This window comes from Micropterus salmoides, unplaced genomic scaffold, assembly GCF_014851395.1.
Source record: "Micropterus salmoides isolate LMB-PRFRI ecotype aquatic unplaced genomic scaffold, ASM1485139v1 Ms_hic_scaffold_839, whole genome shotgun sequence".
Lineage (NCBI taxonomy): Eukaryota > Metazoa > Chordata > Actinopteri > Centrarchiformes > Centrarchidae > Micropterus > Micropterus salmoides.
Window position 1 is genome coordinate 659 of NW_024044614.1, and position 11,316 is coordinate 11,974.

Sequence of the window (11,316 nt, forward strand, 5' to 3'; positions counted from 1 at the left end):
GTGCGCATTGCAAACAAATAAAAAAAATTAAACTGTGGGGCTTTCCAAAACTTCCATGAAAACTTCACGGCATGAAGGCAAATTCAAGATGGCTGATTCAGCTTTCCTGAGGGAGAGATAAGACCCACCCACCAAACGTCATGACGTCAATAACGTCATGACACAACTGTATGGTTCCTAAACTTTTTGAGTGTTCCACAGAAATTAGCTATCAAATTTTGAGCCCTATTCAATTAAAGTGGCATAAATCTCAACAGAGCTCAATACTTTATAGTTTGGTCAACTGCATAAGGACATTTGACTGTAATGACCTCATTAGTTATGAGCTAGTACAACTGTTTGGGATTACAGTGCACACAGACTAGCATGTACAACAGAAAGGTTTTAACTGGAGGGTACTAACATTAAAATCGCTCAGAAACCAGGATGCAGTTAATGTTTTAGAGCTAAATCAGAGAATAAACACATAAAATCAGTCAGCGCTGTTAGCGCCATGATTTCACTTGCTGACTGACTCACTGGCTGGTTGAGGGGCTGTATCACACAGTGTAATGTCAACATTTATATCATATAGAGGCCACAGCTTCCTGCTGGAAATGCGTCTTCTTTAACACCTTAAATGTCAAAAGTTTGTCACACAACCTGGCAGATTTTTAAAGACCACTAAAAAACTTCCTGTTGATCTTTGGGATCAAAAATATCAAGTGTGTCAGACTCTTGAATATATAAAGAGCTGCGGCGCCACCAAAGCTGGAAATACGAGGCAGGTTGATGTGAACTAGGTGAATTTCTGCCATTGACATTTGGTTGTAACTGGACAATGTGCCCAAGAGTTTATGTTACAGCTACTTTTGTTTCTGCTTAATCCAGGTAATAATCTGTAATCTATAATTGTTATTTATTGATTAAAGCAAAAATTAAAGAATGTGAGAAATACATTTAAAATTGTTGATGTTGTAAATTATTTTACACTATAAGTACTTACTGTATTTAATTTTAGGAAATACGTTTTGGTCGCAATTTTGTTAACATTTTGTGATGGCCCGCCTGCCAGCCCTGTGTCTTCTCTTTTTTGCAGATGCTGGGTGTGGCTTGTAGGTGGAGCTGGGAGGGTCCAATACTTGTACCTGCCCATCTGGGGCATAAAAGGGCTGCCTTTCTGGGAGTCCGTCTCTCTCTGCTGGCCTGCTCCTTCAACCCCAGCCTTTGTTCCTTTGTTTACTTTGCTGCACCCTCAACATGCATTACACTTCATTCTCACTCGTCCACACACTTCTGACATGTCTGATATTCATCATATCTACCTTAGTTATATCTCACTTAGTTGTTTGTAGTTTGAGTTAAATAAACCATTTTGTTTCTGTAATCTGTGTGAGGCCTCCCTTTTTGTTGCCAGCCTTGAGCCAAGCAGTAACAATTTCAAAGATTAACATTTGATTATTGATCAAAGGGTCACGTTTTACAATAGAAACTCTGCAGACATGCAGGTGAGATTTTAACACAGACAAATATGACTCTACAGGGACCATGGGAACAACCTTTTGCTACATACTTTTGCATGTCTTAGTCATCTCAGGAATAGCCAAGAAGTGTATGCTAAAACTTCAGATGTAACTGCCATTTGTCTGTGATTACAATTTGCTGTTGTGTTGATACTAAGATATAAGGGGAGAGAGCTTTGCGTTTGGGAGAGTCTTGGTGAAAGTTTTGTTAATTTTTTACCTGAAAAGATATTCTGTGTCATCATGTTTCATTAACTTCCTGAGTCTCACCACACAGGCTTGTATTGTCTCTCTCATCATCTCTCAGTGACAACTTGTCGAGATGAACAGCACAGACAACAGAGAGATGCTTTGACTGTTACGTTTAGCGTCACATAACACAAGTCTCTACATGAATCATTAAAATATTTACACCACCCTCTTAGACTAGCAAAGTCTAGCCTATATAAATTTATGATTTGACTTGGTGGTTTGCGCTCAACTATTGTGAAAAACCTAAAAAAATTTAAAGTATTTATTATTCGGAGTGGCCAATGAAAAAGTCTACAAAAGAAAATAGGACAGAGGTAGACCCATAATAACAAGACATTTGCCTAGAGGATATTATAAAGTACATTACTTACATTCTTAGAGTTGTAGCTTTAACAAACATCACATGACGATAATAACAGAAGACGCTACAAACCCGACTATATTCCGTGGAAAATAACATGCACGTGCTCATCACGTGCTACAAGCGGAGGGAGGAGTTAAAAAGGGTTGCACAGCGCTTCCTGCAGTAGTTCAGCGCCAGTCGAGCTCAATCTAACGAGGTAGTTTTGTGTTTGTTTCACTGTCGGCTGTTTTTATGGTTCACTTCGGGAGCTCCATTCCTGGCTTTACCTTTTTTCCCACTCTGGACTCTCGCTGTATGTTTGAGTACGGCTGTCTGGACACCCATTGAACGTAAGTTCATATGCTTCGCTACCAGAGTCAAATGTCGAGCGATAATCAGTTAACAAAAATAAGTTAAGTAGAGACTGTGTCCTGATTGTTAAGGGTTTTTCCTGCATAGAGAATTTTTGGCTTTTTAGCCAAGCGCCAAGGAAAATTACCAGCGCCAAAATGATCACAGTGGGGGGAAAGCGTTTCAGAAATTCTCCGAATGTGTTTTAATACTCAATTATCAAACTGTGGAGCAAACGAACATAAACTTAAACACGACGTCTTGACTTCCAGCAGTCACCTCTCCTCTCATCCACAGCGCTGTTTTTATTGTTTTGAACACACTACTGGGAGAGATGACTTCCTGTTATTTCTCACATTATAAAACCGTTTGTGCTTAAAGTGTGCCGGTATTCACCGGTACTGTCACTTTTACATTTTACTCTTCGGCTCCCTCTTCTCCTTGTTCTGTATGCTCTGTTTTTAGTATTGACGAGTGAGCAGGCTACTTTGCATAAACAAATGAGAGACTGACTGTCGTGGAAATGTTATTCCTGGTGAGGGGTTGAGCAAATAATTGAGTTACAACAAACTGTTGTCTTTGAAGACTTTATTTAACAAAAGAGAATAAACAGAAGTACTACAACACAAATCAGCTGGACGTCTGGCCCCGAGCAAAGAGATGCATCATTATTTACACAGTCCAGGTTTCTGTGTTTTGGGGAACAGAGATCCTCTCTCGAGGAGAGGAACAACAAGAGTAGAAAAACACCAAAACAATCTCACACCTCTGACCTAAACCCTAGTAATGTGGACAGACCAACATAAGACATTTAGGAGAGGAAAGGTTAAGGATTAAAAACACAAAATAAATATATATAAAATAATGATGATAATATTAAATGCATAAAAGATTGATTATAAGAGGACATAATTTTCTGCCATAACAATCCTCCCTCTGGCCATATATGGACATCCAAATACAGAAAATTGACCGTAGCCAATTTTGCAGGACATAGACATTATGAAGTTATGAATAAGCAGGGGATCAAACATTTTATATTTGTACTCATCCTGGATGAGAACCTCTGCTATCAAATATCATGTATCACATTCATAACTGACCTATAGCGTGGGATCTATAATGTCTCCTAGATTAACTTGTGGGATAAAACGGGGACATCTACGAAAGCTACAAGTGTGACTGTTTCTTTGCAGGACTACTTTTGTGTCTGAGACTGTTGCCTGGTTCCATCAGATAAAAGCTTTTTCAAAGTGTGTGTGCATTACTCACCAATCTAATGGTCCTGTCACTGGAAAGAAATTGATAATAAAGAGTTTGGTCTTTATTTGTGGATTAATTCCTTAAAATGAATTCAGTTAGTCTTTCGGACAATCGCATGTCCCACCGGAGGGGCAAAGTCTGGGCTGGAGCATTTCTTCCTGTGAGACTGAGGCTTTCTATGGCATGATAAGGACCATCCAATGCCAATACTACTCTCGTGCATGTACCTCTCCATCCTTCCGGCATGAAGCGCCTGTCTGTCTACACGTGGCACCTCATCACCAAAGCAAATGTTTGGTACAGCCGGCCCCTCCCACAGGACCAGTACAGGTCAGGGATGGCACGGATTTGGTGTAATAGCATGTCATTGCTAGGCTTGTATGCCGTGTGGCAGTCTGTGTTGTTGCCTACTTTGCAGTCCCACCGACTGACCAGCCGTGTGAACCTTGGAATGAGTCTCACCTCGGTGAACACATCTAAATTTGTAGTAATTTAGCAATGATGTCACCTGCAGGGTTTGACCTAATTACAGTTACTCTGATAATTTCCCATTACAAACATGGGATGTTCAAGTTTGGTATTACTTACTAAGATCTTAATATGGTATTCATTTTAGTTTCAATGTGTTTGAGATTTTTACTGTGAGAGGTTATAACTCACCCAGGGTGTTTTTGGATCCTGTCACTAGGGTCCGTCCCGCCCCCTCCAGCTCAGTCCATTTTGTTTTTGTTTTCTTGCCAGTCTGTTTTAGAAATTGTACATCTGTTTTCCAAAGACCACTTTTGCCCTTTGCTTTGCCCCCTTCCTCTGTACTGTCCGTTTCTTCGTACCAGGATGGCTTGATACAGCACCAATCATTTTCTTTTGACAGTTGTTTTTGTGTTGATCTTTTGTATGTTAAGCATGGTCTTTTGTGCCGTCTGTCTTCCATGATGTGACATGTTGTGACATATAACTCTTCCTTACTCCAGCAGCAGTTTCTGGACTAATCAAACTCAGAACTTTAGGGTCTCATTGCGTCTCGCTTCAGACCCCTGTAGTCCTAAGGTGATGGTCATGCGGACTAGGAGAGTCCTACATGATTCGGTCTGGTCTTGCTGTTCAGCTGCTGGCCTGCATCATGTGGCCAGAACTTAGTCCAGTGGTAATTCTGGACTGTCCTTTGCTGGACTCAGCATGCTTCAGACTGCTTTCCTTCTTGTCTGGCTGGAGTGACATATGATGATTAAGAAAGGAACATCTTATCTTTTATGCCGATCTTGAGGAAGTGCAGCTTGATCTGATTTGTTTGTTTTTTTTCTCCTTATCACTGTGTTTATCTCAGTCGTTATGGGCTGTACTCTTTGACAACCTTATCCAAACTGCTCCAGCTGTGTCACTGGAGCTGTCAAAGGTTTCAGGCTTCAACAATGTCCTAAATGTCAGTATTCCTCTTTTCCCAGGTATTTCTTTCTGTGGGTAACTGGAGGGAGAGACAATTTTCCCTTTTATTTCCTTCTGTGGAGCATCAGTGGATGTTAAATCTTTTGGTTTCAATGTTGAAATACTATATTATGCCTTTTTTTTTTTTTTTAAGATATCAGGGGTAGCGTATTCTGATCCTTATATTTTTTTTAATATATTGCTGACTATTAGCCACTGTCTTGACGGCATGCCCAACAGCAAGGTTGTGCAGATTTATGGCCAAACTTAAAGCATGTTCTCCCTGATAACAAGTCAGTAATAAACTATGGTTCCAGTGTGAGACAGCAGCACAGAAGATTGTAAAGAACAAAAATACAATAAAAGTAGAATTGGTTAGCGTGTAGATGTATAAATGATATACACACTGTATACAAAAAACAGTGAATCAAGATACAATAACTAACATTAACAATAATAAGAATTATGGATCTGATATATTCAGAATAGTCAAAGAGTCTGTCCAAGGTTTAAATTTCTCTTTTTTTCCAGGTCAGCCTTGTGTGATCAGTTCACTTCAGCCAATCATCGCTGCTCCAGGCGATGAAGTCATCCTGCCACCTGGATCCTGCTTATAATGTGGAGGGTCTAACGGAGCGGTCGAAGCCGGATCTCAAGCCCGACCCCTCTGATCGGCTGAGCCGTGTCGACTTTATGCACATTTACAGGGACTGACGTTAAAACCTGGACATGAAGAAGACCTAGGTGCTTATGGTTCACGTCAGGAACTTCGTGCTTGGCTTTACCTTTTTCACTGTACGTTTGAGTACGGCAGTCTGGACGCCCGTTGAACGTAAGCTCATTTCTATGTTTAGCTACTAATAGTAGTTTTTCATTGAGGCTACTCATTCAAATTTCTACCAGAGCTGTAACCACTTAAGGTTAGTGATGATTCAATAACTCACAGATGAAGTCATCCCCCTGCATTTCCAGCCCACGTGAAAAATTTCACTGAGCGGGGACTGATGTACACAAATTTCAAAAATTAAAAGACAAAGTTGTTAAACTACAACAACTATTAGTTATTTCATAAACTGACAATTTGTCAGTTGCAACACCATGCTGCTTTGTGACTGACACATCCAACTTCATGATGAGCAGCATTCTCCAGATACAAATTAACTTTAGATTAATCAAAACATGGAAATATTGTCCAAAAAATATTATTTCACAATGTTGTTAAAAACATCTTTTGATTTTGGTAACATATAATTAATACAATAATCACAATCGACCGGGTCCGTTTGTTTTGGAGAGGAGACTACCTCGGAGGTAATTCAGCTCCCGGTAGAACCTTTCAAGGCTCTGAAGTTGTTAGCGTTCCCCCCCCGACCCCATCTCATCCCTCCAGTTAGGTGAGGCAGGAACGGTCATTAGCCGACAGTGACAGAGCCCTGGCCTGTACCTATGGTCTGGGGTCTCTGTCTCAAGGGTGAGGCTTCAAATGCACAATGCTGGCGTCAATGCGCTTTCTGCAGCTTGTGAGAAGACAACGACCGGTGTTGCGTCTCTCAGCGCCTCAGTAGGACTTGCTGCTTGTGTAGGTGGCTCTAATATCTGCACCTTACAGCCCCTGGAGCAGTCCTGCCATCTCATGAACAGCCTTGCTCTCACCTCTGCTAAGAAGGTGAGTGAGCTGTGAGCCTGTCAGTTCACCCCAGCTGCATGCTGGTTCTTGGTGTCCACAGTGCAGCCAGATTGAGACAACACACCTCCTTTCTTCTTAAGAACATAAGGAGCATGTTCAGGTCCAGGACAATAAATCTGGATGCTTTCTACTCCCCTACCCCACTTAGGGAGCAAGGAGGTGAGAGTGCATCTATTGTGTCCATGTGTGCTAGGCTAACGTCCTACGTAGAGCGCACAGCCCCCATTCGAGTCCACGGGTGGAGCCCTCTACCGCTGAGCCCTGCTGCTCTGACGCCGTCTGCTGAAGAGGCGGTCGGCTGCTGAGGCAGTAGGGACACGCATGTCACGCACGTATCAGTAGCGATGTCCTATTGGTCGGCTACGTGCACGATAAAATTTCAGTGGGCAAGTGCGTGCATGTGATTGGAGGAGGTAGTACCCATAGAGTCCAGTAGAGGGCTCCACCTGTGCTTATAGATATAGGGTTACCATATCGTAACCTTCGTTTTAAGCACATGAGCCAAATATTTACTAGTTCCAGCTTCTCAGTTGTTGTTGGTGGTTTGTTTTTTCTTATAAAACTGACAATATATTGGGTTTGGTGCTGTTGGTCATATAAAATATGTCCTTCAGGAAATTATAATTTGCATTTTCACCATTTTCAATCAAAAACTAATCAAGAAAATAACTTAGCTGCAGCTCTAAATCACATATGTATAATTTTCCTTATTGACAACGCTGATGGAAAATAGTTATTGTTTGTCAAAAGGTTTTGGAAGTAAAAATAGTTCAGATTATATCTTTGCTTCTGTTTAATCATAAAAGAAGACCTATTTATAAAAAAAAAAAAAAAGATTTATATTTTCCCTCCGTTTCTTAGGTCAGTCTCAGTTGATCGGTTCATCTCAACCAATCGTGGTCGCTCTGGGTGATGACATCATCCTGCCATGTTGCGTGGTGCCTCGGCACAACGTAGAGGATCTGACCATGGAGTGGTGGCGTGAAGATCTACCATTCATGAACAAGTATGTTCACCGTTACCATGACAACCACGATGTAGAGGACATGAAGATGTCGTCATACGCTGGGAGGACGACGCTGTTCAAAGACGAGCTGAAACACGGAAACGCTTCACTCAAGATCCTCAACGTGAAGCTCTCCGACCAAGGAAGCTACAGATGTGTCATCCCACAGCTGGGGAGGGCTACGATTATTAGGATTGTTGTCGGTAAGTTTCTTTAGATTAAATAACTCTGCTGCTGAGATAAACATTTTAACATTTTATAAATACAGATTTACAGTCGTTCTCACAAACAGTATTTAATGTTTACAGCCTACATCATATAAACAGCATCATGTGACAAGAGCTGATGTTTGATTTGTACATCTGGCTGTTTAACTGTGTGATCACATTAGCTTTTGTATTGGATTTGATTTTAATGTAGAACTTTTTATTTTACTTATTTGATAAAACATGCTTTAACCTGATTATGGTCATTTCCTTCAGTCACATATTTATTAGAACTTTAAAAATACGCTGCTTGTAAAAAGTCTTGAGCCAGTTAAAGGTGTGGTAGACATGGCGTGTGCACATGATCAGGGTTGTAAAAATAAAGTGAACTATTGTTGGTGTGAATAGCTGCATCTTCGGCCACAGCTAATGTGGATCCTAATAAATGAAATGAAATATTAACTTTAGGGAAATAAAGTCTTTATTAAAGAAGAAATGCATCCTGTTGTAACACCAGTGCATTTCAAAATCAAATTTATCTTCAGTATGACCCGAGTTTACCGCCCTGTTAGACTGAATTAAATAGAACGAGGTAAAAATCCATATTGTCATAGAAACTGCATCACGTTCATTTTCCAAGTAAATTTGCATTTTGAAGAATTCGAGTGGTGTTGGGGTGACATAACCAGGAAGTCACATGATAACTAATCATGTGACTCCATGATGCCACAGTTCAGCCTCACAGAGCGGCTAACATGACCGTAGACTCTTATATAATTTAAAATATTTAAAATCTTCTGATTTCTTTCAGATCCAGACTCTGTTAAAACCTGGACAACAGAGACCCCAGTGCTTCCCACAAATGTCCAAACTCCAGATCCAAAGGAGGAGACGGATGTTAAAGGTGAGGAGACGATTCAACTCTGTGAAGAGAAAAATAATTAACATAATTAGTGCTGAGTCATGCTCAGATTCATGTGTTGTATTTCAGTTACTGAAACTTTGGTCTCTGTTTGCCTTTTTTCACATCAGGTGGTCGATCCCATCAGGGCGTTTGGATCCCAGCTGTGGTTTTCGGTGTCTTACTGGTCCTGGGAGTCTGTGGTGGCGTCGCTGGATATGTGACTAAACACAAGCCTCAAAAACTAAATGTGAGTCAGAAGGAAACTGATCACATTGTGAAAATCTGACCAGACTTTTCTGGGAGACGGCTGATCTTGTCCCTCCAGCCGCCAAAGTATAACGTTGCCCCAGAAAAGCTACTTCCAGTCTAGGTGCCTTGCTCAAGAGCTCGTTGGTATTTGATGTCAACGGAGATGAGAGCGTTCTACACGTCCCTCTCTTGGATCTGTTCCATCAGTTTGGGGATTCAGACCAGCATCACCTCCAGCCACAAGTGGACCCACTGGATCAGCAGGAGGGAGCCAGACTCTATGCAGAAAAGGCTTTGCGTGTCGGTGGTGTCAGCCTCAGCTGTGTGGAGCTGGGCGTCATCAGTGAGGATAAGGAGGCGTAGTACAGGGAGGTAGTGGACTCTTTCTTTCAGTGGTGTAGACTGAACCACATGCAGCTGGTAAGATGAAGCAGTTCGCGGTGGACTTCTTCAGTTGACAGGAAACATCTCTAACCCCTCTAGCCTGTTTCCATCCAGGGCGTGGATGTGGACACTGTGCAGGACTACAAGTACCACAATGCACCACAGATTGAATCAAACTTTCGCAACTCATCTACCTGAGGCAGAGACATTGGGTGCTTAAGGTGGTTTCAGCCTCCATTTCAGCACAGTTTTAGATTTTGGGAATTGTGTATAATTTGAACTTTGTTGATCATATTTATATTTTACATAATTTCCTACTTTGTGCTGCAAATATTAATACACACAAATCATATGTGCATGTGATCAGGATGGTAAAATTATATATATTTTTATAATACACCACAATCGAAAATACTTCCTATAATAAAGAGGACCTTCACAACCATTCGCACTAATATTCAGGCATTCAGAAGCATGTGTTTTGACTGTCCCCAGGTTCACTGTGTGGTAATGAATTGGTTATGTTTATGTGCTTTAAGGTATTATTACCGGATGTTGAGACTCCATGTTTAAAAGACCTTTAATATTTCCCTTTATATTGTGCTCAAATGTTGCATTTCCCTGAAAACACATATGCAAGAAGTGTATCTTCTATGGAGAGTATCTTTCAGAGCATTGTCAATGTTTGGCCAGCAGATGTCTCTATTTGATAGTTTCAAAAGCTTCAAATCAGTGAACCTAGTGAGCTGGATCACCCAGGTCTCCACTACAAACCTATTGGAGGCAGTCCCAGATAAAATATGACTGTAGGGACTTTACTATTTTATTTTATATTGTGCTCAAATGTTTTTTGCTGAAAACACATACACTAGAGACTACTGAGCGGAATATAGCTTTGTTTTACTGTTATCAGCTCACACAAAGCAACAGGAGACAAATACTTATTTTTATTTAAAATCGTCACTGCTTTTTCTGTTTATTCTGCAGAGGTAGCACGAAATTCTGGACCCTGTACAGAGGCATTCTGTACAGGGCCCCTTCCAGCGTCCACAACTATTTTTGTGTGTGAGAGGTAGAAAATGGAAGGTGGTGTGGGGTAAACTGAGTTGGGAAGTATGGAGAGTAAATGCTTTGAATTTAGATGGGGGAAAAAGAGGGGAGGGATTAATGAGAAAAAGAAAAGGGAAAAACAACTACAAGAAAAAAGCAAATAAATAAATGAAGCAGAAAAATAATGAATAATTATATATATATAAAAAATATAATAAAACGTCTCTTCCTGCCTCCCTTCTCCGTCCCTGCAGTTATTTGTGCTAATGTTTCTTTTGTAGCGTTTTTGCACCATGTGACATGTTGCCTTTCACACTGACATAGGTTTACATCAGTTAACCAGACATGAAGAAGCTCTGTCATCAAGAAACCAATAATATTCATTGACCTCAACAAAACCCTGAAATATCCTAGTCAGCAGAATTTGATGTGTTCAAATGAGCTTAGAAAAACGTGAAATGGACATTACTGTAAACCTGAAAATCAGATTTATTGTTCTTTAGCTATTTTTTTCTTGTCATTTTAAATTATGAACAATGGTCTATACTGTGAGGAAAATAAGTATTTGAACACCCTGCTATTCTGCAAGTTCTCCCACTTAGAAATCATGGAGGGGTCTGAAATTGTCATCGTAGGTGCATGTCCACTGTGAGAGACATAATCTAAAAGAAAAATTACAGAAATCAATGTATGATTT

General features: G+C 40.6%; 1 protein-coding gene across 1 annotated transcript; it reads left to right on the forward strand.

Annotated features, from left to right (window-relative positions):
• The first annotated feature begins 2,284 nt into the window (after positions 1 to 2,284).
• LOC119894679 (butyrophilin subfamily 3 member A2-like) lies at positions 2,285 to 10,026 on the forward strand. The gene is made up of 5 exons (XM_038707327.1): positions 2,285 to 2,447; positions 5,665 to 5,965; positions 7,682 to 8,029; positions 8,844 to 8,936; positions 9,065 to 10,026. Exons 2-5 carry the CDS (start codon positions 5,884 to 5,886, stop codon positions 9,220 to 9,222), a joined length of 681 nt encoding a protein of 226 aa, XP_038563255.1. The 5' UTR covers positions 2,285 to 2,447; positions 5,665 to 5,883; the 3' UTR covers positions 9,223 to 10,026.
• The last annotated feature ends 1,290 nt before the right edge of the window (positions 10,027 to 11,316 follow it).

Coding starts and splice junctions, on each gene's coding strand:
- LOC119894679 (XM_038707327.1), top strand. CDS start 5,884: ATGGTTCACGTCAGGAACTTCGTGCTTGGCTTTACCTTTTTCACTGTA. Junction 5,966..7,681: donor AGTCTGGACGCCCGTTGAAC/GTAAGCTCATTT, acceptor TCCGTTTCTTAG/GTCAGTCTCAGTTGATCGGT. Junction 8,030..8,843: donor GATTATTAGGATTGTTGTCG/GTAAGTTTCTTT, acceptor GATTTCTTTCAG/ATCCAGACTCTGTTAAAACC.